At 38.9% G+C, this 27,212-nt stretch overlaps 1 protein-coding gene across 1 annotated transcript in view; it reads left to right on the forward strand.

Annotated features, from left to right (window-relative positions):
* Positions 1 to 27,212, forward strand: part of LOC144957434 (cysteine sulfinic acid decarboxylase-like) — a 45,943-nt gene that overhangs the window by 10,643 nt on the left and 8,088 nt on the right. The window contains exons 4-14 of the mRNA XM_078888697.1: positions 755 to 845; positions 4,241 to 4,347; positions 6,737 to 6,852; positions 7,938 to 8,072; positions 9,666 to 9,782; positions 12,725 to 12,789; positions 14,502 to 14,580; positions 16,575 to 16,656; positions 18,493 to 18,605; positions 19,850 to 19,851; positions 24,140 to 24,197. Of these exons, the coding sequence (XP_078744823.1) occupies positions 755 to 845; positions 4,241 to 4,347; positions 6,737 to 6,852; positions 7,938 to 8,072; positions 9,666 to 9,782; positions 12,725 to 12,789; positions 14,502 to 14,580; positions 16,575 to 16,656; positions 18,493 to 18,605; positions 19,850 to 19,851; positions 24,140 to 24,197 (965 nt within the window). The remainder of the gene's footprint in view (positions 1 to 754; positions 846 to 4,240; positions 4,348 to 6,736; positions 6,853 to 7,937; positions 8,073 to 9,665; positions 9,783 to 12,724; positions 12,790 to 14,501; positions 14,581 to 16,574; positions 16,657 to 18,492; positions 18,606 to 19,849; positions 19,852 to 24,139; positions 24,198 to 27,212) is intronic.

Genomic DNA, 27,212 nt, shown 5'->3' on the forward strand with positions numbered 1-27,212 from the left:
GTCCGTAGAAAACTCCAAACTAAAGTTGTTTCTCTGTGTAGTGGTGATTAGTTTTTATGTGTATTGTGATGTGCTCTCATGTTTATATTATGAGTATGTGTGTGTGTGTGTGTGTGTGTGTGTTTGTATGTGTGTGTGTGTGTGCGTGTAGGTGTGTTGTGTGTACATGTGTGTGTGATATTGTAGTGGAATGTGGTTGCGGCGGGGGGGGGGGGGGGGGGAGGGAAGAGGGGGAGGAGGGGTATAATGGGGTCGGGAGGGGGAGGGAGGAAAGGGGGGGGGGGGGGGAGTTATTTGGCCTTTTGCGTTTTGAGCTTGAATTTGTTAGTGTCTGCACATTGTCATCAGTTCAGATCTTTTGTTTTGTTTATTTTGTTTATATATATTTATGAGTGTTGGTGGGTACGAAAGTGCTCGATAATGATGGATAGCGCTAATATAAAATATAAATTGTATCACTCACTTATATTAAGACATATGTTTCTGTGGCTTTCGTCCACGTCTTCAGTTGGCATAATTAATGTCCGTAGAAAAAATGTAGTCCCTTTGAGATTGGGATGGTAAAATGCAATATGGATAATTTCCCTTTGTGACAATGTCAATGATGATGATGATGATGTTAATGGTGGTGATGGTGATGATGCTAATGTTGGTGGTGGTTGTGATAATGATGATATTGATGACAATGGTGACGAAATTGAAGTTGTCGCGAATTTATAAGACGATAGTCATAATCCCATTGTCTAATCCTCAGGTCACCCCCGTTACTATAACCAGCTCTTTGCAGGCCTAGACCCGTATTCACAGGCTGGCGCCTGGTTGACGGAGGCCACAACCACAAACATGTAAGATAAATAGGAAAATATGAAGTAACCATGTTCATTGATTCATTTACCTGGTAGGGGACCTTTGACCTCCCATGATGGGCTGCTCATTGTTGTGTCCTCTATCCCCTTATATCTATTTTCCAGGTTGCATTCTGTCTGTCTTGGAATGGGAGGGCTTGGTTTTGTCCTGGCCCTTGCTGGAGTCCTTAGCTGAGAGGGAAACAGTCAAGTGTTTAGTATTAGTTTTGGGAGATGATTCCACCCCCCCCCTTTTTTTTTATTAATCATCTCTCTGTTATGTATTGTTAGTTATCTTTTCTGTTTTGGATGTATTCTGTAAACATTTGAGTGTATTCCTCTTGGTGGGATTCTGTGTTGCTGTCTGGATGAGACTTTTAAGTGATTCCAAAATAAATACACCTTTATAGTGTACTCTTGGAATCTACATCTGTTCCCTAGTTGAACCATTCCCCTTTGTCTTACTTTTACTCATGTACTTTTAAGTGTAATTCTAAAATCTGTTCGTTATCATTCTTCATTTTTACACATCTGAAAAAAATGTGTATGAAACAAGGTCATAGGTCAATAAATAACCGGTTTAGGCTGAAAATCGTATTATAACATCTTATTCTGAGATCTAAAAAAAATTAAGAAGATAAAAAGTGGTTAAATATAATGGAATACAAGGTTATAAATTATTTTCTTTGCGTACCACATCATCAATTAGTCAGATATCACTGACGGCCCGTTGATCAAACCTCTGAAGTAGCCTCTTTGCGATACTATACTTCAGAGGTTTGATCAACGGGCCATCGCTATAATGTGAACCATATTTTAGAGAAAAGATGAAAGGGATATTATAAAGACAGACCTGCCTACTTGAAAACTAAAAAAAAAATTGTAATGGTAGGTTAAACATCGAATTCACAGTAATATCTCATTCCACTTTGAATAAGTTAACCAACAATAAATTACCTTCGACCGAGAGATAGTTGAACTTTTTACAAGTTTGAAGTTTGAGAAATGGTTCTTCTTTCTTGGATTTCTTAGTGTGTGTCTGTGTGTGTGTGTGTGTGTGTGTGTGTGTGTGTGTGTGTGTGTGTGTGTGTGTGTGTAACTCAGTTGTGAGATGAATGTAGTTTTATAAAGCCAAACAATTATGGGGATAGGCAATCAGAAAGAATGGTCATATTTAGATGGCCAATGATGTTCAGATGTTTTTGATTGACAGCTGGGTAGAAGCCAAACGTAGCGGGAAACTAGAATAGAAAGATTTGATAGAGACGCGGACCTTTGGGCATAAACACACCTGGGGTTTGCAGGAGAAAGGATAATTAGCAGGGATCATCAGCCATCGTGGCTTGTGCTCTTGAGCACGTTGTCGGTCAGCTGATTCCACGAATCAAGATCCTCTGCGGTGCGCATGAAATCTGTGTTGCTTTTTAAGTCACATTTGGCCATTCTTAGTTATTTAGATAAGTCATTTTTTGTCTTCCTCTAGCTCTCTTTCCTTCGATCATCCCAGATGTTACCAACTTTTCTATTCCATCTCTTCTCCACACATGTCCCAGAAACCGTAACTGCCTCTTTCTGATGTTATCGATCAGTATTCTTCCCTTTCTCACCTTCTCCAACACTTCCTCGTTCGTACACCTGTCTGTCCATGATACCCTCAACATTCTTCTATACACCCACATCTCAAATGCCTCTAACCTCCTCATACATTCTTTGTTAAGCGTCCACGTTTCACAACCGTATAAAAGGGATATACAGACAATAAACAGGAAATTGAACAGATGAATAAGCCTAAAGCGGAAAGCGAGTGTTAAGAGATAGCATTCCGCTAATAATGGGAGAGTTCTGATAACTTTGACCAAATCCCTTAAGCAAAATTTAGAACAATGTATATTGACATTAGTTTAATTGTAGAATAAAACTATCCATGTTTTAAGTGTTTAATTCAAACTGTTAATTTCCTTTTGCAAATATTGTTGTCCACTAAAAATTTGAAGGGGTTTTGAAGTAGACGCATGGACGAGTGAAAATCGCTCATCACACAATGTTCCCTCACAAAGATTAAATAACACGGCAGAATCTTTTAAATTATGCATCAACGTTAATTTTCAATAAGTTTTAATTACTGATAAATGCTCATGAATGTCTGAAAACGGATGTAAAATTTCGTAATTCTACGAATTTTTCATAATAGTAGAGAGGTCTGTCATGATCACGATATAGAGCCCACACCACACAAATGTTGCTTTTATCTTCAATGTTGAACCTGCAACGGTATGGATTAGATTTGATTGTGCGACTAATAGGTCTTGTGGACTTGAGGTTTGACACTCTGACCTTCAGACTGGAAGGTCCAGGTTTTGAGTCCAGCTCTGAACAATGCCTAGTTGGTCTTGGAAGAGGCTCATTTACTCACAAAGTGCGGCTATGTGGTCTGGTGGTATGACACTGGCTTTCAGATCGGAAGGTCCTGGGTTCGAGCCTCGCACTCGGCGCATAGTTGAGTCCTTGGAAAAGGCTCTTTACTCACATTCTCTCACCGAACTCGGGTGTAAAATGAGTACCTGGCCGTTAACAGCATTGTCTTTGTCCGAAAAATTGTATTATCGCCTAACAGGCGTCATGTCCCGTCCTTCATTTTAAATGTTGCTGTTGGCCAGGGACCCCTTGTAAAGCGCTTTGAGCACATTTAGTGGATATTGCGCTATATATAGCTCAATTTTAATTTTAACATAATCTTACTGTACTTGGGTGTAAAATGATACCCTGATATCCTTAACATCGGTTTGTCTCTGTTGAAAAAATCAAAACAAACTTACTTACTTACTTATCCGAACCAGCGACCACCTGAGCTCTAGCCCTTCGGTCTTGTGCCATGACGTAGAAGTTAGACGTCTTTTGTAGTTGTTCCAGGTGACTATAAAGTGTGTTACTGATGCTTGGATTTGGTGGGAGGAATGTGCATCTCAGGTCTTCAAGAGGATCAAACCAAACAACATTGTAATATCGCCTAACAGGCTTCATGACTTATCATACATGTTAAGTATTGCTGTTATCTAGAGACCCCTTTAAAGTGCTTTGAGCACATTCAGATGATTTTTAAAAAAAAATTATATCCTTCCATCACGGCATCATAAGATATCATTGCCTAGGCATTCCACGAAGGAATATTATAGATAATTTGTCAAACAAGAACTCTGATGTCAACAGGAATCACCCATGTTGTTCAATTGAGCAAATTGGGAGTTAATAATCTTTAGATGATATTGCGCCATATATACGCTCAAATTTTAAAGTTTAGGACTGGATAAGGAGTGGTGGTTATAAGTAAATAATAAGTAAGGAAACTCAGCCAACCTCCAATCAATCTCTACTTTATATTTGTCTTCCCTCCCCAGACACACATTTGAAGTTTGTCCAGTCCAGATAGTCATAGAGCAATATTTGGTTGAGAAGATTTGTGGAATACTCGGCTATCAAAACGGAGATGGATTATTTCTTCCAGGTGATCATAAGTGTAAAATATATGACCAACCATCTGAAAACGGTATCATGTTAGGATAAAATTTATACTTAAAATTGAATTTATACCTAGTCAAAATCTCAGCAATCACAAAATGTTAACTTTTTGAAGCTTATTTCCACAATGAGGATCCGACTCCAGTATCGAGTATCGTATCTCTATCGCTACTTGAAAGTTTACTGTATGCCTGTATGTAGGATAAATGACAAGCTAGTACAATGAGTTGGTAAATAACACACCTGTACTAATTGTGTTGCAAAATCCTATTGCCAAGTCACAAATCAAAGACCAAGGGCTATTTTAGATCAAATACTGGCGCTTGTTAGAGTCAAACAACATTGATTTAATTAAGATGATTATTATAATACTAAATTGAAATCAGGCATGCCATAAATGTGATTGGGAGTCCTGCAAGCCCCTTAATAGAGCACTCGTTTCACACGTTAAGGAAATAGGATCAATCCTGTCTTCTTTTTTTTTTTTTTAATCTGAGAGTCATTCTAAGAGTGATTGTATTTGTCTGTTGGATATGGAGGAAAGTACATTACTATAGACTAACGTCATATCCAAAGGGTAGGGCTACCTTCATAGGTATGGTTCAAAGTGTTGAAACTTGAAAGAGGATGGATGACAGAGAGGCGAAGGGAGGAAGGGAGAGAGAGAGAGAGAGAGAGAGAGAGAGAGAGAGAGAGAGAGAGAGAGACAGAGAGAGAGAGAGAGAGAGTCTTGGGGGGGGGGATGGAAAGCATGCAGTTAATTATGATTGGGACTCGGATCAGTTTGATTTTAAATTGATAGCACATGTAACTCTTAGAAAATATCTGACTTGCATAAGGCAGCCAACCGTCTAAGATAGCCATTTTTGGGAATTCCCTTGGGTGGCCGCCTTATGCAAGTTCGACTACTTGAAAGTGCTGAGTCCATGGCTCAAACCTTGAGTGTGCCGAGTCGATGGCTCAAAAATTAGAACATACTTGAAAGTACCAAGTCGATGGCTCAAATCGTAAGACATACTTGTAAATACCAAGTACATGACTTAAACATTAGGACATACTTGAAAGTGCCAGGTCCATTGCTCAATAAATCCTAAGACATACTTGTAAATGCCAAGTCAATGGCTCAAACATTAGGACATACTTTGAGTACCGAGTCGATTGCTCAAGCCTGTAGATCATATGGGACCCATTGCCACAAGACGGTATTATTATTATTATTATTATTATTATTATTATTATTATTATTATTATTATTATTATTATTATTATTATTATTATTATTATTATTATTATTATTATTATTATTATTATTTGGATGCTAAAAAAATGATTTTATAGTCAAAATATGAAACTTGCGATTGCCCATGGTGGGCAGGAGGTCACTTGTGTCTTATAACTCCGATATCTGTTTTCTGAGTTTATTTCATTTCTGTCTCTGTGTCTTGGAATGGGATTACTTGGTTTTGTCCTGGCTTTTGCCAGAGTCCTTGGCTGGGAAGGAAACAGTCAAATGTATAGTGTTCGTTTTGGGAGGTGATATTTATTTTCTTTGAAAATCATCTCTCAGTTATGTACTGATAATTATATTATTTTTATTTTGAACATTTCTTGTAGACATTTGAGTGTATTCCTCTTTGTGGGATCCTGTACTGGTGTCGGGATGAGACTTTTAGGTCATCTCAAACTAAGTTACATTGATGGTATGCTCTTGGATTCTTCCTTTGTTCCCTATTTGAACCAATTGCCCTTTGCCTTACTTTTTATAATTCTAGAATTATTTTTATATCCCATTTTATTTATTTTTACTGGTGCTTCTATGACCTTGATGTGCCACGTAAAACCTTTTAAAACAAACAAATAAAACATGAATTAATCTTTTTGGGTCTTTTTAAAATAATGGACATCGTTTCTTACTTACTTACTTATCTGAACCAGCGACCACCTGAGCTCTAGCCCTTCGGTCTTGTGCCATGACGTAGAAGTTAGACGTCTTGTGCAGTTGTTCCAGGTGACTATAAAGTGTGTTACTGATGCTTGGATTTGGTGGGAGGAATGTGCATCTCAGGTCTTCAAGAGGTTGACATTCAAGCCAGTGGTGTATTACTGTTTCATTGGGGTGTTGACATAGGGGGCAGGAAATTTGTAATTTTCCTTAAATGTCTATTGAGCGGTATGTGTTGTGTTCTTAGTTGAAAGATGATGCTTTGCTGGTGTCTTCTGAGCTTATTTAAGCTATCAGTCTTTACATCGTTTCTTGAAATGACTAAAAAAGTAAATTTAATCTCACATTTATGGTCACCTGGTTCTCTCCGACTTAATACGGTTTGATGCGATAGGTCACATATTTATTTGTTGTCTTGATTGTTTGTATTCAGGTGGTTCCACGTCCAACACATTTGCTCTACATCTTGCACGGTTCCAAGCTTACCCTGAAATCAAAGAAAAGGGCCTGTATGGATTTCCGAAGTTACGGATGTACAAGGCTGAAGATGTAGGATTCATCATCATCATAGTCATCATCATCATCATCATTAGCCCTTTTATCATCATCATAATCATCAGATTGTCATCATCACAGTCATCATTATTATGTGAGTAAATAGCCGTTTCCAGGATCATGACATTTCAATTTTTCATATTAGTTTAAGAATCAAAATTTATTCTCCACAATAAAACACTTTAACAAAATTGCACGCATCATCATCATTATCATCATCATCATCACCATCATCATCGCATCATCTTAATCATAATTAATCATTATGGTGATGAAAAAAATAACCTCTAAATTATATTATCATTATTCCTAATTCAGTTGAGAGACTTATTAGTATACGAAAGCATGGCCTTTAAAAAAATAATAATTAAAAACTGTATTTTAACACCATGAAACACGACTTGGTTTGTAAAAAAAAAAGATTGAACTTTTATATAGCGCAACATCCACTAAATGTGCTCAAAGCGCTTTTACAAGGGGTCCCTGGCCAACAGCAACACGTAACATTTAGGACGGGACATGACGCCTGTTAGGCGCTGTTACAATTTTTTTTCGGACAGAGACAACGCTGTAAATGGTCAGGTACTCGTTTTACACCTGAAAACGGTGAATGTGAGTAAAGAGCCTTCTCCAAGGACTCAACTAGGCGCCGAATGAGGCTCGAATCCCAAAAGCGAGTGTCATACCACTAGACCACATAGTTTGTTAATGTCTGTATCTGTATCTGTATGGTTGGCACTGAAGAAACCAATGGTCTGGTTGTATTTCAGCGGCGTCCTCATTGGGCACGGGCCCATGTCAGTCGAGCCTTGAAATCGTTTAGGTGTGGTGCCATGATGACCAGTTCATCCAGCCCATTCCACTCCGAGATAGTTCTAATAAAGAAAGAATTTCTGTAGTTTTGTGTTCTTGTCTGTGGGATTTTGAAGCAGTTCGAAGTGTTTGTGGCGTATCTCTCAATAGGGTTTTCGGTTATGTGGTTGGCAAAAGTGAGTGCTCGGATTTTTCTTTTGTTTGGTCGTGGCGTGAAAAAGGAGTCTGCCTTTATTGATGTCAATAATATTCGCCATCCATTGCAGGCCCACTACTCATTGAAGAAGGCGGCAAGTTATGTTGGCCTTGGGACAGACAACGTGGTTCTTGTCAAAACTGACAGCAAGGGCAGGATGGATGTGGCTGATCTGGAAGTTAAAATATCACAGGATAAAAACAATGTAAGTGGTAAAGAAGATAATCTTCTCCCTCCCTCACCTCGTCTTGACAAAAGATACTGACTCGTTAGCCATTTTCAGGATTTTCCCCAAAACTTCACACCCAACTAACTCAAAAATAGATTTTTTTATCACTCAAACACAATAGCAGTAAAGTTCTTTCCATACATAATTTCTCTAGCAAAACATGCTCTACAACACACTGTTCGTTTTCTTTAGATTCTATGATGTACAAGAGAAATTTGAATAAGAAAAATGTTGGATGCATCGTAACGAATGTGACGATTTTCCTATAGTTGGTATGGAGAGTGTTAACCCCCTTCCTTACCACACATAGGAAAATCGTCACATTTGATACAATGCGGCCAACATTTTTGTTATTCAAATTTCTTGTGTACATCATAATATTTGAACAAAAATGTTTTCGATAGTTAAAGTATATTATAAACACTGTGTTTAATCATTATCTTCAGACATAAGAAAATCAATTGGAACTTGGAAAAGAAAGGCTACACACAGTCATAAAGCAAAGTAGGGGATTTAAAGATTCTCAAAATTTGAGAATCTGGGTTAGGGATCCTGACCTCCCATAGCGGGCAGGGAGGTACATACTATGTCTTCTATCCCCCTATGTCTGTTTTCCAACATGCTTTCTGTCTTTGTCTTGGAGTGAGATTACTTGGTTTTGTCCTGGCCCTGGCCGGATACCTTGGCTGGGAGGAAAACAGTCAAATGTAAAGTTAGTTTTGGGAGATGATATTTTTTTCCTTGTAAAACATCTCTCTGTTATGCACTCTATTATGTTTTATTTATGTATTATATATGACTTGTAAACATTTGAGTGTGCTCCTCTTAGTGGGGACCTGTGCTTGTGTCTGGATGAGACTTTTAGGTGATCTCAATTTAAGTACACTGATAGTGTGCACTTGGAATCTACATCTGTTCCCTTTTGAACCAATTCCCCTTTGTCTGCCTTATTATTGGATGCTTTGATTGTAATTCTAGAACTTTTTACTATCCCATTTTTCCCTTTTTACTGGCGCTGATATGACCTTAATGTGTTGCAAGCGCCGTAAAACCCTCAAAACAAAAACAAAAACAAAAATTTGAGAATTACGTCAATATCTTCGATATCGCAAATTTGAGGTGATTCTATTAAAACAATTGTCAAATGAATATTTATCAATAAATATTTCAGGAAATTTTGTGTCCATAAAGTTCAGTAAATTGGTTTGATTATGGTGAAATTTCAGACCTGCAAAAGTTTTGGTCCGGCAATTACAGGCTTCTAAACTTTTCCCTTTTTTTCTCACACCTGATATAGACTGCGGCTATTCAGACTCGAGTCTGAATAGTCTCCTGTGGCTATTCAGACTCAAATTCCAATGCGCATGTGCAATCCACAGATTATTCAGACTCAGAAATGTTATTTTATTTTATCTTGTTTTATTTTAAAAAAAGATCATTTGGGGCATATTTAGTGATTATTGCTCTTTAGAAAATCTCTTTTTTTTCAGATTTAAACCAAATACTTCTCTTTTTGTGTTAATTCATTTTATTGTTCGTCACTCTACCCTCCCCCGTTCCCCTATTCAGGGCTACCACCCCTTGTTTGTTATGGCAACGAGTGGCACAACAGTACTTGGAGCTTACGACCCTTTGGTTGAAATCAGTCGTGTGTGTAAGAAGCACAATGTGTGGTTACATAGTGATGTAAGTTGATTGTTGTCATCGGCCCATTTTTCCCTTTTAATGGAATTAGAAATTTTTACTGTTTATTCCGTTATCAATATTCTATGATTTTTTAAAAAAACTATTTTTACTCAAAATTGATAATTTGTATTGTAAAGTGCCCAGAGCTTGTGTTTTACACGGGAATGAGCGCGCTGTATAAATGTGTATTATTATTATTTATTATTTTATTATTATTATTATTATATTATTATATTATTATTATTATTATTATTATTAATTATTATTTATTATAATTATATATTGTTATTAATTATCAATTATGTTATTATTATTATTATTATTATTATTATTAATTATTATTATTATTATTATTATTATTATATTATTAATTATTATTATTATTATTATTATTATATTATTATTATTATTATTTTTTAATCTATTATTATTTTTATTATTATTATTATTATTATTATTATTATTATTATTATTATTATTATTATTATTATATTATTATTATTATTATTATTATTATTATTATTCATTATTATCATTATTATTATATATTATTAATTATATTTATTATTATTATTATAATTATTTTTATTATTATATTTATATTATTCATTTCATTATTATAGATATTGGTGTTGGTATCATCCTCATTACCATCAGCTACACCATCATCATTATCAACATCATTGTCGTTATCACTCTCATCACATCACCATCAGCATCATCATCATCATCGTCATCTTCATCATCATCTTCACATCAATCTTTATCAACAATAACAATGAAAAAAGAAAACCAAAAACAAGCAAACAAACAAACAAAAAATGACATTAATAAAACATAAATAATCAGTCAAAGTGATACCAGGCTGCTAGAAGCTGTGGACTGTAAAAAGTAATAAACAAAAATGAATATAACAACTACAAAAAAAGAACAAAATACCAAACACGGAACATTTTGGGCTCAAAACCCTTCTTCAGCCTACAGCAAAAAAAAAAAAACACAAGAAAGACATAAATAGATTACTAACTTCCAGATTGATGACCGAGAAATTTTGTAGGTCCTCTCTGTTGTAGAAAAATCTTGGAAAGTCTTTCCAAGAAGTTTGACAGTCGAACTCAATTACTATGGGCTAATTTTTTTTATTAAAAAAAAATGTAATGGGCACTTTTTTTGTGTTGGTTTGAGAGGTTTTTTTATTCCCATTACAACAAAATAAAACCCCACTAAAACACCAATCTGCAATCTCAAATATCTTCAAATATTAATTTGCACCTTGCACTTTCAAAGACTGGAATGCTTTTCTCGAATCATGTGTGAACACAACAGACTTAGACACCTTCAAGTGAAGATTATGAAAATTCCAACAATGGTTGTCACATTCAACAACTCTCTCCACCCTCAAATACAAATACTCAGAATTGAGTCGACTTAGAGTAACATTCAGATTCAGACTCAGAAGCAACAATATAAATACAGTGCACTCTGTATATGTCGACGTTGCTTTTGTCGATTTTTTTTTCTTGATCCCTCCCCCTTCTTCATATATAACACTAGTATAAAAACAAAACACTCCACATAAGTCGATGTTGCTTAAGTCGGTTTTCTTATCACTCGTGACAGCAATAAAATCACAAATAAACAAGATTTTCCATTGGTTAAAAGTAAGAATTTTCATTGCTTAAAAAAGTCCGCGAATGATTGACGCATACCGATGTGACGTAGAACTTTGCATGACATCCGAGCTCAATGTACATAAGCAGTATTGAATAGCTTTGATTTACCCATCTCAGATCTAAAAAGTGTGTATGAAACAGTGATAAACAAAGCAGAGACTGGGTGGGGATCCTGACCTCCCATAGCGGGCAGGGAGGTACATACTGTGTCTTCTATGGCCTTATATCTGTTATCCAACATGCTTTCTGTCTTTGTCTTGGAATGGGATTACTTGGTTTTTTCCTTGCCCTCGTCTGAGTCCTAACTGGGAGGGAAACAGTCAAATGCATAGTTATTGTTTTGGGAGATGATATTTTTATCCTTGTAAATCATCTCTCTGTTATGTATTATTATTATATTTGTTATTTTTAATGTTTAATGTAAGCATTTGAGTGTATTCCTCTTTGTTGGATTTTGTGCTTGTGTCCGGATGAGACTTATAAGTGGTCTCAAACTAAGTACTTTGATAGTGTGCTCTTGGAATCTACATCTGACCCCTATTTGTTCCCAATTCCCCTATGTCTTACTTTTTCTTGGGTGCTTTATTTGTAATTCTAGAACTTTTTACTATCCCATTTTCGTCCTTTTTACTGGCGCTGATATAACCTAAATGTGTTGCAAGCGCCGTAAAACCCTTAAAAACAAAACAACAAAGCAGAGAGAAAAATACCAGAAAATAAGAAACCATCCCAAAAAATCAACCTACCTCAACTGCTCTGTGCACTCTTTCATACACACTTTTTTTCAGATCTAATTCTTCATAACATTAATTTGTTGCTATAGTAATTACTTTGGCTGGAATTTTGAGGAAGGTATTTTGCCTCCCCATAGCAGTAGTTGCGTATGGCTACACCTCCAAATTCATTTCGTCAACCCAGCTTCGAAAGTCTTCCTCCGCCCTAAGGACTGTTTCATAGCCACCTTCAAGTTGGACAGTGGAGGATGATGTGATCGCTGGTCTTTGGAGCTGCCTGACATTTCTGGCAGGCATCACTGTTCCCAAGTTTCCATCTGTACATATTTGATGCTGTTCTGCCATGTCCTGTTAAGAGGAGATTTGAGTAAACCCAGTATTTCCTGGCGTTATGGAATGCAGGCATTCTTTTAGTGGGATCTTTTATGTTTCCTCCTTTTCGTGTTTCCCTGTTCCACATATCTCCCCATGACTTCATCCAACACAATTCATATCTTATTTCAATATTGTTTGTTTGTTTATTTCGAAACCACAGGCTTGCTGGGGTGGGCCGGCTATTTTGTCTCCGAAATACAAGCATTTATTGGAAGGAAGTGAATTGTAAGTACGTAATAATGACGTCCTGGCAGGGATCATTAGCTGAGAGTGAGACAGTCAAATTATGTATAGCTTTTCTTTTTTTTTTTTTTTTCTTTTTTTTTTTTTGATAAATGATATTATTTTCCCCTCTGTAAATCATCCATTTGTTATGTACTGTATAGTTATTAGTTTTGAATATATGCAAAGATTTGAGAGTATTTTCATAGCGGGATACTTTGCTTGCACTTTTGTGGGACCATTTAGGTAATGTCAAAATATGGAATATTCTGTTCCCCATTTGAACCAATCCTCTCTGTTTTACTTTTTCTTTTGTATTTTTAGCTTCAGATCTACATTTTTTCTTTTATCATTTTCCTTTTTTCTGGCGCTGAAATGGCATAAAAGTGTCACAAGCACCGTAAAACCCCGAAAAAAATAAATAAAAAGAAATGGTTCAGCCCATCATGGTATAAACCTTATAGATTGTTGTAAAGACAGACGATATTATAGAGCCGTATAGTGGTAATTTTATTACATGTCAAGTTATGCAATCGTGAACAAAAACAACAACAGGAAGGCAGAGTCATAACAATGAACAAAGTTTTTCACTCTTAAAGACAAGGTACGGATACACGGGACATAACTCTGTTATTACCACACATACCGTAATAATTACGCAGTTATTTCCCATTCATTACAAAAGCAAACATTTCATATTATTTCTGGTCATTTTCCCTTTATACTCACTACATCCAGATAAAATACCAGTTTGACAAGGTGGGTTACTATTTATTTCTCAATAATGATGAGAAATAAAGGGAAGAGAGGGGTCCCAGATGAATAAAGAGAATAAGAATACATAACATACAACTCCAGGGCCCAACATGCTGGATTGCTCATTGATAGTGCCTGAGTGTATCCGCTTGCTGACTTCTCTCTCTCTCTCTCTCTCTCTCTCTCTCTCTCTCTCTCTCTCTCTCTCTCTCTCTCTTAGTCAAGCGGTGATGGAACTTCTCTCTCTCTCTCTCTCTCTCTCTCTCTCTCTCTCTCTCTCTCTCTCTCTCTCTCTCTCTCTCTCTCTCTCTCTCTCTCTCTCTCAGCCCTGAGTGTCGTACCGATTGGACCCCAGGTTTAGCCCTCTGGCATTGTGATATTTTTATTCTCTGTTTTCATATTGCACTTCTCCGTACCCTATATATTTCATATCAATATTAACTCACTCAACCCTAACACCGACTATATCCGTGGTTTATCTGGGTTACTTTTACCCCATGCCTATTCATTACATTTTTCTGAGACAAATTATAGGTGTGGGATGAAAGTTAATGTTTTTAGATTTTACATGTTAATGGTAGTTGAATAAAACTATCTATGCACATGCTCATTTTTAATACATTTTCTTTCCAATTTTGATTTTTGATTCATCTTAACTACGCCACTACCACAATATCTCATTCATCTGTGGTGCTTCAATCATCCTGTTTTGTTGATAAAGGGGAAACCCGAAACGTTCATTTGATCTGTTTTTGTAATTAAATTGAAGCTCACATTCAACTTCACATTATTTATTTCTTCGAGCTTCGAGCAGCAACATTTACACTTTCCAATTTTGTAAAGTAGAACAAATCTCAAGGATTGATTGAGTTAAAATGTGTCCGCTCCACACTTTGTTTGCATTTTATTAATTTTTTCTCACATACTTGTTTAATTATTTGTATTAACCCTGTACGCAGGTGTGATTCTTTGGCATGGAACTTTCACAAACTTAATGGAATTCCACTGCAATGTTCAGCACTTCTAGTCAAACAAAAGGTAAGGAAGGGTTTTGTTTCGGTCATAGCATTCACAGTGGAGTGATGGTTGTTGTTGTTGTTTTTGTAGATGCTGTTCTAGTTGTTGTTTTTATAGTTATTGAAGTTGTTGTTGTTGTTTTATGTTGTTTTTGTAGTTTCTGTTGTAGTTGTTGTTTTTATAGTTATAGAAGTTGTTGTTGTTGATGTTGTTTTTGTAGTTTCTGTTGTAGTTGTTGTTTTTATAGTTATAGAAGTTGTTGTTATTGTTATTTTTGTCTCTAATTCAGAAGCAATTGTATATTTGTACTCTTCAATCAAATGCCACATAGCGATAAGTATATCTAATCCAAATGTTTTTGCTTGAAGCTCGGAAACTTCTGTGTAATTATTATCATCTGTCTTTGTTTATTAAATTGAGGCTTCCCATTTATTTTGACTATTGTTGTCTATTTGTAGCATTAAAAAGTGCGGCTACGTGGTCTAGTGGTAGGACACTTCGCCTTCTGATCAGAAGGTGCTGGGTTTGAGTCCCACTCTGAGCAGCGCATAGTGGAGTCCTTGGAAAAGGCTCTTTACTCACATTAATGACTTAAAAATGCTCATAAAGTTCTTAAAATTGAACTAAAATTTCGTAATTTTACGAAAATATTGTTGTAGTAGGCAGGTTCAATCTTAATGTGCGGCTATGTGGTCTTGTGGTATGACACTCGCTTTCGGTTGGAAGGTCCTGGGTTCGAGCCTCACGCTTGGCGCATAGTTGAGTCCTTGGAAAAGACTCTTTATTCACATTCTCTCACTGTACTCAGGTGTAAAATGAATACCTGGCCGTTAACAGCGTTGTCTTTGTCCGAAAAATTGTAATATCGCCTAACAGGCGTTATGTCCCGTCCTACATGTTTAGTGGATATTGCACTATATAAAGCTCAATTTATTTATTTAATACGATAATTATAATTATAGTCTCCAATTAAACACGTATATAAACCCACACCCAAGTTTCACTCGCTATAATACTGTACTGTTTAGAAGCAGTAAGTCACATATGTGACCAATTATCTCAAAATGGTATTATGTCACGATGACCTTGGAAAGGGCTCTTGACTTACTCACATTTTCTCACTATGCTCAGGTGTAAAACAAGTAACTGGCAGTAACTTGCTGGGTAGTCTATGTCGAAAAAATTTGTAAAAACACCTCACAGGCATCATGTCGCTTCTTCCATGTTGAATGATGCTGTTGACTAGCAACCCCTTGTAATGTATTTTGAGCACTTTTAGTGGATATTGCACTATATAAAATCTCAAATTTTTTTTTTTTTTAATTTTTTTTTTGGGGGGGGGGGGGGAAAGGGGGGGGGGGGAATTTTCTTTTGGTTTTTTAAAATACTATTTAATTTAAGGCATGCCGATAGCTCATTGGTAGAGCGCTCACTCCACACAGTAAGGGGCCGTGTTTGATCTTGCATGAAGTAGAGATTTTTTCTGCTCCCCCCCCCCCCCTCCCTTCCCTCCCCCTATCCATCCATCAGTGATTGGGTAGCTGGGTCTGTTAGATCTGATGGAAATTACTTTGCAATAGACAAGTATCCTATCCAAAGGGTAGCAATCAATTTTTTTTTGTTTCGTACTATAGAAACCGGGATAAATTCTTACTTCATGGCTCTGAAGGTCTACTTTTTTTTTACTGATCTTGAGCTTGAGCACAACATCCACTAAACGTGCTCAAAGCGCTTTTCAAAGGGTCCCTGACCAACAGCAAAACGTAACAATTAGAACGAAACATGACGCCTGTTAGGCGATATTACAAATTTTTTTGGGGACAGAAACAATGCTGTTAACGGCCAGGTACTCATTTTACACCTGAGTATGGTGAAAAAATGTGAGTAAAGAGCCTTTTCCAAGGACTCAATTATGCGCCGAGCGAGGCTCAAACCCAGGATCTTCCGATCCGAAAGCGAGTGTCATACCACAAGACTCATGTTTTACCTGACATGTTGTTTTTTGTCTCACTCAGGGACTGATGGAAAAAGCCAACAAAGCCAATGCTGAGTATTTATTTCAACCTGACAAATTCTACGACACGTCTTACGATATAGGTGAGGGAAAAATATGTAACCAATTCGTATTACAGGATGCTGTTTAAGATGATTTTGTGTGTGTGTGTGTGTGTGTGTGTGTGTGTGTGTATGTGTTGTGACCCTATTATCCCTAACATTTGTAAAAAACTATATTCGTTTCCATTATATTAATGTTCTTGTTCCATTTTACATCACTTTCTATACTGCATGACACAATCGTGTTAGACTAGCATCCTATCCAAATGATAGCTTGCTGGGTCTGTCAGATCTGATGGATTGTATAATATGTAACATGTATTGCAATATATTGAAGTTGTTTGGATATGTGCGAATGTTGTTATTCGGCTGTGTTTATTTATGTTAGAGTTCATTATAGAGGTACGCATTTTGTGTTGTGCATGTTTTGCATGTGAGTGTGAATGTTGACTGCGCGAACGAAGAAGCACATTTTGTTCCTTAGGAACATCGTAAGACGATTGTTTTGTATTAGGTTAGTTACTCAAAGAGCTCTGTCCTAGCTGGTCGTATTATATATTTGTTTTAAATTTACCATATGATTGAAAATAAATAAATTGAATTAACGAAGTCTGAGCTGAGTCATTACAGTATACTTTGGGTTAGACCACTAGCGTTCCATCCAAAGGATAGCAAGAAATTAACACTATAGACATTTGAATAAACTCGTGCTCCATGTGGTGCAATTTGTGTGTAGTGTGTTGTTTAATTTCAGCGTTAACCTTATTCTTTTTATTTGTCTGTTTTTAAGGATTTTATGGCACATGAGACATATTTAGGTCATTTCAGCCCCATTTAACTTATTCTTTTTTTAAAAACTATTTGTGCTCGAAAAGAGATTTAAAAGGGGTTCCAGTCAACAGCAACGCTCAAAATGTCGGACAAGACATGACGCCTACAATGTGATATTACAATTTTTGGGGACATAGACAAGTTGTTAATGGCCAGGTACTCATTTTACGCCTGAGTATGGTGAGAGAATGTGAGTAAAGAGCCGTTTCCAAGGACCCAACTTTGTTCCAGTCAGGGCAGGGCTTGATTATAACAATAATAATAATAATAATAATAATAATAATAATAATAATAATAATAATAATAATAATAATAATAATAATAATAATAATAATAATAAATAATAATAATAATAATAATAATAATAATAATAATAAATAATAATAATAATAATAATAATAATAATAATAATAATAATAATAATAATAACAGGCTCTAGGGGCCCTCTTATAAGATTGAATATTGTCGAATCGTCCTGTCATAAATTCCTCTATTTTGACTCTGTGCATAATGGACATGGGGAGGGTGAAAACAAACACTAAAATTTGCTCCCGTTTAATATGGACATTTTCTAATGTCATCGATCAAATATCTTCAGTTTCTTCATCTCGCTCATTTATATGTATATTTATGCATGTATATTTATATAGCGTTTTATTTTTGTACAGAGAAGGAATTTATTTTTTACAATGGTGGAAGTTTGAAATTCCATTTTCTATGAAGTATTTTACTCCTTCTTTATTATTGCAACACGTTGATGACGACGACAACGACAACGACGACGATGATGATGATGAGGATGATGAAAGGATAAGTTGAACATATTACCCAGTGAATATGTAGGCTTTATTTTTTTAAAAACTGGGTTGACCTATCAGAGTAGTGTAAGGGAAAATGAGAATTGAGTTCAAAATAATGGCCATTTCTCCACTTAAGGGCTTATGCATTCTCTTCCACATGAAATAATTTAAAGAAAAAAAAAATAGATTAGGACATATACGTTTTTTTTTTTGTTTTTTTTTTTTGTTTATTATTCCAAACACACAGGTGACAAAACCATCATGTGTGGTCGCAAGCCTGATGGCCTAAAACTATGGTTACAGTGGAAAGCTCTTGGAGATGAAGGAATGGCGGCTAGAATTGAAAGGTCTTTTGACAATGCAAGTTATGGGGGTTTTTTTCTGGATAATGTAGTGACACTTGGCGTGTGACCCTGTAGGTCCCAAGCTCGAGTTGTAACTTGAGGATGGGGATGAGGGGATAGAAAGTTGACTTACTTGACTTGAACCTATGCCTCTTGGCTCCTGGCGAAGCATTGGGCCTCAACAGCACTCTTCCATCTTCTTCTGTCCTTGACACAGGCCTTTGCCTCACTCCAGGTAAGATTGGAGATGCACAAATCTTGGTGAAGGCTTCTCCTCCTCCAAGCCCGTTTCCTCTTGCTTTGTGGGTTCCATTCAAGAGCCTGCTTGGTTATATTACAGGGCTCTTTCCGCAGGTATGGCCAACTCATCGCCACTTTCTGCGTCTGACCTGGACATCCATTTGCTCTTGGTTTGTTCTTGTCGAGAAAGTTGAGTCCTTGGAAAACTCTTTACTTACATTTCTCACCATACTGAAAATGAGTACCTGTGTAAAATGAGTACCTGATTTGTAGCAACTTTAAAGGCGCCAAAACTGTAACATTTTTTAGAACAGTATCGTGTATGAAGCGAAAAATGCTGCTTCTGTAGAGGGGCTCAAAATAATACTTGATAAAGAAACAATCGATTCCTGATATACTAATTATGATTAAATTTAGACACACATCAAGGGTCAGTTGGTCTAAATAACCCTTTCAATGATATGATAGGATTTAGGCCTTTTGTCTCTTCTCACATGGTAAGTGCTGCTAATTAACTGAACAAGTGTGTATGAAAGGTCCCAGACAAAGCAAGAAAGAAAAAAAAATTAAAAAACAAACCATCCCAATAAATTGGACAACCTCGGCTGGGGATTGAACCTCAGACCTTCTGATTACTGGTCAGACGTGCTACTATGAATCGAGGTTGACTGAATTTTTGGGATGGTTTTTTTTCTTGTATTTTTCTTTCTTGCTTTGTCTGACACCTTTCATACACACTTGTTCAGTTCTTTATCGTACACCGATGCCAGCTCCTTGATTTCTTGATTTGGTAAATGCTGCTGTTGTCCTGGGACCCCTTGACGGTCCAGAATAAACTCACTTTGTCTTTCGTCTTTGGAGCTACTTGAAAGACTAACATTGTGACCAAATTTCATCCCCACTGTCAATGAGTTGATCTCTATCAAGCCGGTTGCCACATTGAACTCACCATGTTGAGCCCCCTCGTGGATCTTTACCTTGCAGTTGGTGAGGGGGCTTGAGGCACACGGGAGGGCAAAGGTGTAAATCCCGGTCGACCGTCACGAGACCATCCCGGGTATCGAGCCAACGAGCCACATGAGCTGCTCGCCCCGGTGTGTGACTAAATTTGATCCAAACCCGGTGCCCGAATAGCAGCCCTATCCCGGGCGCCACACTATTGTCCTTATGTCGAGTCCCAACCAGTCCCGTCAATGGCGAAGCGGTCTGCCGCCTAGCCAAATAATACCGCGTTCGTGTCGCCCGGGTCGTCGGCACGTCCGAGAAAAAAGCGAACGTCCCATGCATCAATCGATTCGCGGCCTGCCGATTGGAAAATGCGACGGCGGGGATGGCGAACTGACGCGTATATTGTCCCTGAACGTCGAGAGCCAGAGTATGGCAAAAAATGAGCTTTTATCAAAGCTATTGGCCGTTCATTGCGTTGATATCCTCCTTTTACAGGAGACCCACCTTTATTCAGGCGCGCAATCTTCCCGATTCCAGATCCCAGGCTATACGGTGGTCCAACGCGAGGACACTTCGAGGCTCAAAGGAGGGGTTAGCGTTTACGCTAAAGAGCCATCGAAGGTAAGGGTCATTGAGAGCGTAACGGACAGCAATGGGGTGAACCGAATTTCCGTGGAAGTAGGTGGACTGTGTTTGCATAATATTTACAAACCACCTAGAGCGACTTGGACTACACCACCGGTACCGGTGGTCAGCCATCCTTCCATCTGTCTGGGAGACTTTAATAGCCACCATCACGAATGGGGCTACCGAGACTGCAACGAGGCAGGAAGACAACTCCGCTCATGGATGGACTGTAATGATCTACACCTAGTGTACGATCCTACAGCCAAGGGTACCTTCCGGGGTACCCGCCATAAGAAGGAGTACACTCCAGACCTCACCCTCGTAACGAAAAGCGCGAACGGTGAACCGCTGCAGGTGAAGCGGACAGTCCTCGGGGACTTTCCGCATAGCCAGCACAGGCCGGTTCTTGTCACAGCTGGGGTGACAATACCGAGGGTGCAGTCTCTCCCACTTTGCAGATGGAATTTCAGGAAGGCTGACTGGGAGGAATTCAGTTCCTATATCGAGCAGGTCTGCCCTGCCATTCCTCCCAAGTCCAAGAATATAACCAGATTTAGTAGGCTACTGGTTAAGAGCGCTCAACGCTCTATTCCACGGGGCAAGCGGAAATTCTACACCCCTTGCTGGACAGCAGAGTCGGAAGAGCTGTACCGAGAGTACCAGCAGACCCAGTCTCAGGACACAGCCGATAGACTACTTCAGTCTCTGGCAGAGGGAAGGAAGCAACGGTGGCAGGAGACCGTGGAAAGTCTCGACTTTACACACTCCAGCCGCCACGCTTGGCGTTTGATAAAGAAATTGGACCCAGATCGGAATTTCGCGAAGGCTGCACCGGAATGCGAGGCAGACACAATTGCCAAGAATATTAAGAACCGTAGTAAGCGGGTCCCTAATCAGGCTTTTGAGCGCGGTGTCCGCAAGGCGTACCGAACGATTTTGGACTCGCTACCTGCGGAGGAGTCGGACTGGACGGCCCCGTTCAGTTCCCGAGAAGTGGGTGCAGCCATTAGCGAAGTAAAGAACGGCAAAGCAGCAGGGATAGATGGTGTATATCCCGATATGGTGACGCATCTGGGCCCCAGGGCACGGGCCTGGCTAGCAGAGGCAATGTCGGACGTCCTTGCAAAAGGAAAGCTTCCACAAGTGTGGAAGCACGCGAAGATAGTTGCCATCCTGAAGCCAGGGAAGCCGGCGAAGGAGGCAGACAGTTACAGACCCATATCGCTGCTGAGCTGTCTTTACAAATTGTTGGAGCGTGTTCTATTAAACCGATGGGGGCCGGTCCTAGACGCTGCCCTGCCACCAGAGCAGGCAGGCTTCAGGGAAGGGAGGTGCACCACGGAGCAGGTCATTGCCCTTACAGAGCATATTGAGCACGGGTTCGAGAGAAAACAGCAAACAGGTGCTGTGTTTATAGACCTATCAGCGGCGTACGATACGGTCTGGTGCGATGGGTTAATGCTCAAACTTGCAAAAATCATAAGGTGCAAAAAGACCTTGAAGTTGTTCTCTTCGATCTTAGGGGAAAGGCAATTCCACGTCGCGCTGGGAGACGTCACGAGCAAAGTAAGGAAATTGAAGAATGGGGTCCCTCAGGGGTCGGTACTTGCGCCAATGTTGTTTAACGTTTACATTGGCGATATGCCGAACACTTCCTCCCTGAGGCTGGGATACGCAGACGACTGGGCACTCGTTACTCAGAGTAAAGTGTGGACCCGTCTCGAGAGCGTACTCAGCGAGGACGTCACCAGACTCAAATCCTACTTTGACAAGTGGTACCTGAAGATGAACACTTCAAAAACCGTGGCCACTGCATTTCACTTATGCAGTGGTTGGCACACCCGTAAACTGAATGTCCTAGTCGGGGACCAGCCACTCCCATATGAGCCGCGTCCAAAATATTTAGGGGTGACGTTGGATCGCAGCCTTACCTATCGGGCTCATCTCGAAGGGGTTGCCCGGAAGATAGAGAAGCGGAATAGTCTTCTGAGGAAGCTGGCGGGATCGACTTGGGGCGCTAGCCAAGCGCTCCTGAGAACATCCGCCCTGGCACTATGCTATTCCACCGCGGAGTATTGCGCTCCAGTGTGGGGTAGAAGCAGAAACGTTGAGAAGGTGGATGTAAAACTTCGCAAGTCGATGCACATAGTGTCGGGAACGCTAGCAACAACCCCTAGAGAATGGGGCCCGGTAATGGCAGCGATCCAGCCCCCCGATGTCCGGAGAGAGACCATTACGGGAAACTGGCTGAGTAAGATCAAAGAGAGAGGGAATGGGATACCCCTCTCATGCGCATAATGAACGGTGCCCCCGTTTCGAGCCGAAATAAGTCCCGGCAACCCTTGTACGCAGAATCCCTGACTACGGACAGAGCTGCACATACGAGATGGAAGTCGGTTTGGACGAATTCAATCCCTCGTGGGGGCGGGGACCTACACTCCTCTAAGCTTGGTGAGAAGTTGCCAGGCTTTGATACCAGTAAGAGGAGACACTGGGTAGCTGCGAATCGGCTTCGGTCGAGGAGCTGCCTAACGGCCGGTGCGTTACATCAGTGGGGTCTAACTTCCTGTCCTTTATGTCCACGCTGTGGACAAGAACCCGAAACGGCAGAGCATCTAGTCGAAAGGTGTGTTGTGACGATGCTACCAGGCGGGTTCGCGACGGTGCACGAATGCGGACCGGACTTTGCTGATTGGGTCGATCGTCATAACATAATAGTGTGAACCATAAGAAGCTGCTACCATGTTGAGGAAATAAGTCTGGGTGGGTGGGGTTCCTGACCTTCCATAGTGGTACATACTGTGTCTTCTATCCCCCTATATCTGTTTTCCAACTTGCATTCTGTCTTTGTCTCGGAATGAGATTACTTTGTTTTGTCCTGGCTCTGGCCGGATACCCTGGCTGAGGGGGAAACAGTCAAATGTATAGTTGGTTTTGGGAGATATTTTTTTCCTTGTAAATCATCTCTCTGTTATTATTTATTTTGTTTTATTTACATATTTTATATGATTTTAAACATTTGAGTGTATTCCTCTTGGTGGGGACCGGTGCTTGTGTCTGGATGAGACTTTTAGGTGATCTCAAATTAAGTACTTTGATAGTGTACTCCTGGAATCTACATCTATTTCCTATTTGAACCAATTCCCCTTTGTCTTCCCTTTTCATGGGTGCTTTAATTGTAATTCTAGAACTTTTTACTTTCCCATTTTCTTCCTTTTTCAGACGCTGATAAGACCTAAATGTGTTGCAAACGCCGTAAAACCCTTTAAAACAAACAAAACAAATATCTCTGGTTATGCAAATAGTAAAATTCATTTACTCACCGCGTCACCCCGGCTGGAGCATAGACCATTCATGAATTATCTTCATCTTGTCTGGATCTGTGCTTTCCCTGCTTCCTTCCATGTTAAGCCTTCAGTTTTCAAATCCTTCATCAATGCCTCTACCCCCAACCCCTTCCAGTTGTTCCAATGCCGTTTTCTTCATTTTCTCATACCCTGCCTGGCTTTCCCAGCTGTTTCCATCTCCTCTACCTCCATTTCTTCTTGGTCTGTCATTGTAATATTTGCCCATAATTAATGAGAATGATTTATATACATAGTTCAAAATTTGCAAGCATTTGTTGCTTAAAGTTTTTTTTTCTCTGTTAAATTTTTAACTGATTGCATCAAATTTGGGACAGTTACTATGAAAACTCATAGACAAATTTTACAAATGCCTTTGTGTATTTCCTAGCAGGTATTTGGCAGAGAAGATGAGTAAAACAGACGGCTTCAAGCTTGTGACAAAAGAGGTAGCATGTTTATCATCTCTGTTTTCTAGAAGCTGCGGCTATGTGGTCTTGTGGTATGACACTCGCTTTTGGATTGGAATTTCCTGGATTCGAGCATTGCTCGGTGTATTATTGAGTCCTTGGAAAAGGCCCTTTACTCATATTCTCTCACCATACTCAGATGTAAAATGAGTACCTGGACATTAACAGCGTTGTTTCTGTCCAAAAAAAATGTAATATTGTCTAACAGGCATCATATCCCTTTCTACATGTTAGTGTTGCTGTTGGCCAGGAACCCCTTGTAAAGTGCTTTGAGCACATGTAGTGGATATTGCTCCACATAAAAGCTCAAGTTTTTAGTAGTTGTTTAACTCTCTCCTTACCAGCCATTTTCAAAATTTTCCTCGAAACCACATTCTCCCAACACAAAAATATACAAACAGAAAAATGGTAAATATTTTCTATAAATAATGAAGTGAGTAGAAAAGTACCCGAAGACAATAGAATAGAGATTTTAAAACTTTGAGGCGACGGGGGCTCAAACCCAAGACCTTACTGGTAAAACTGATTATATATATATATATATTATATGTGTTCTTCAGAGCACATTTTGTGGAAAGGGGTGCTACAGATATTAGGCATTATTATTATTTTTATTATTATTATTATTATTATTATTATTATTATTATTATTATTATTATTATTATTATTATTATTATTATTATTATTATTATTGGAGGTTCCGATAGCTCAGTTGGTAGAGCACTCGCTTCACACTCAAAGGGACAGAGATCGATCCTGGGTGCAGTCGAGATTATTTTTCTGACCCCCCTGTCCACCCAGCAGTGAATGGGTAGCCGAGTCTGTCAGATTTGGCAGAAAGTACTTTGCAATAGACTAGTGTCCTATCCAAAGGATAGCAAGCAATTGCTATTGTCCGTTTCATGCTATAGATACTGGGATAAACTTCAGCTCCATTGGCCGAATGGCTCTGAAGGACTACTTTTTAAAAAAATTATTATCATTACTCATTGTCTCAATCATTTCAGTGTTACACGTATGTATTGAGAATAAAACTCACAGCCTAACGGGTTAGCTTGCCAATAAATTTTTGCGGCATTTGTGTATTGACCTTATGACCAGTGCTGGGATTACCCGCCCAAATCATTACCCAGGTAATACCCGGCTATTGGTCTGATTACCCGGGTACCCGTGGCAGGAGTGACTTTTTGACCAAAAACAATGTTTTTTTTGTGAAAGGGGGGGGGGGGGGGGTTATTCTTTCAATTTTTTAAATTCATTTATTATTTATTACAACAAATGAAACGAAACTGAAGTAAGAAACAAGGATAATTAATTACAATGAAACCAAAAAAAAAACAAAAAAAAAAAACAAAAACAAAAAACAACCTGAGATTCCTTTAAAAGATACGAACTAATATATTCTATAGTCTGTTGATTCCAAAGTTGAATCAAATGTGTGTTAACAAATAAAACAAAAAAAATCAATGTAATTGAAAAATAAAGGAGGAAAATCTTTTGAAAAAATGGCATGTAAATGTAAATATTTATGTAGATCAAAATTGTATTACATCCAATTATCACTCTCAGTTCGGTTTCCATTTGTTGAAGCGGGTACCCGCTACCCGCCCCTTTTACCCTAGTACTCGGTTTAACTTTATTACCCGCGGGTACCCGGGTACCCACCCAGCACTACTTATGACCTCAAGAATAGTGCTGGGTCGAGTTTGAAACGATCAAATCGAGCGAGTTTTCGATCGAGTCCTCTAAAATCGAGTCGGTTTCGGGCGGGTTTCGAGTCAGTGACGTCATCGAGCAGTGATTCGTTTGAAAAAAAAATACGAGCATCTCGTTTGCCACAGGAAACTTCACATACCCCTCCTCTCATATGTCTGTGGCTGGCTTGACTGCAGCTGGTTATGATGGGAGCTGCCAGATGGCCAAGTTCAAAATTGGTTACTAAGAAACGCTTTTCTATTATTATTCATTTTTTAAAAAAATCTTTTATTTAAAAAAAAATGAAAAGATAAGTTTATCCAACTGTAGTCGATTGTTTTGTTAATCAAAACCAATGAGTTTTTCAAGGGAGTCAGAATGCTTGTGGTGTTTGGCTATTTGAGGTCTATTTGACTACTTGGGCAAGAGAAATCTGGCTGTCTGGCAGCCTTGATTATGATCGTTCGTCGCATCACACACACACACACACACACACACACACACACGCACACACACACACACACACCACGCCATCAAACAGTTGTTGATGGTGAAGGGTTGAGACCCCCCCCCCCCCTCCCACCACCATCATCCCGCTGTCACCTTAACATTTCATATTTATGTCGCGCCAAAAGTTGTCGGCCGCCCCCACCTCCCATAATTTGTCACTGGTCGTCATTGCCTCTTGTGTGTGCGGGAAAAGGTCGTGCCTTTCATTTCATTATTTGAAAAATAAATGAACAAGAATGGTGTGTTTTTATTAGGTAGGTAGATAATAATAATATTTAGCAGGTTCCACACCCAGACACACACGGATTGCCCGGACACGATGATAACGATGCCGACGACAATGGATGACGATGATGATGATTATCGTGTTTCTGTTTAAAAAATGAAATACTTTAGCAGGTTCCACCCCCACCCCCCACACGGATAGACCGGACCCGAAGATGATGATTGTGTATTGCTGGCTGTTACGGCTGTGATGATGATAATGATGATGATGATGATGATGATGATGATGACCATGGCGCAGATGGTGATTATTTGTTCGGTCGCTCAGTGGTACGGTGTCTCTTGTCACAAAATCAAGCCTTGTCAATGGCCGAATGAGTGACAGTGATTGTTGAAAATTGTGATCCAGACGTTAAGTCCGTGTGTAAGGCACTTGACTCAGGTGTGAATGTATTCTTATCTTATAAGCAATGGCGGGTATTGTAAAGAGCTTTAATACAAAAAGACTCCAAACAGCGATCGGTACCTACTGTACGAAATGGATGTATGGTCGATATGGCGTG

This window comes from Berghia stephanieae, chromosome 12 (assembly GCF_034508935.2).
Source record: "Berghia stephanieae isolate SIO BIC M18660-M18661 chromosome 12, UCSD_Bste_1.3, whole genome shotgun sequence".
NCBI lineage: Eukaryota > Metazoa > Mollusca > Gastropoda > Nudibranchia > Aeolidiidae > Berghia > Berghia stephanieae.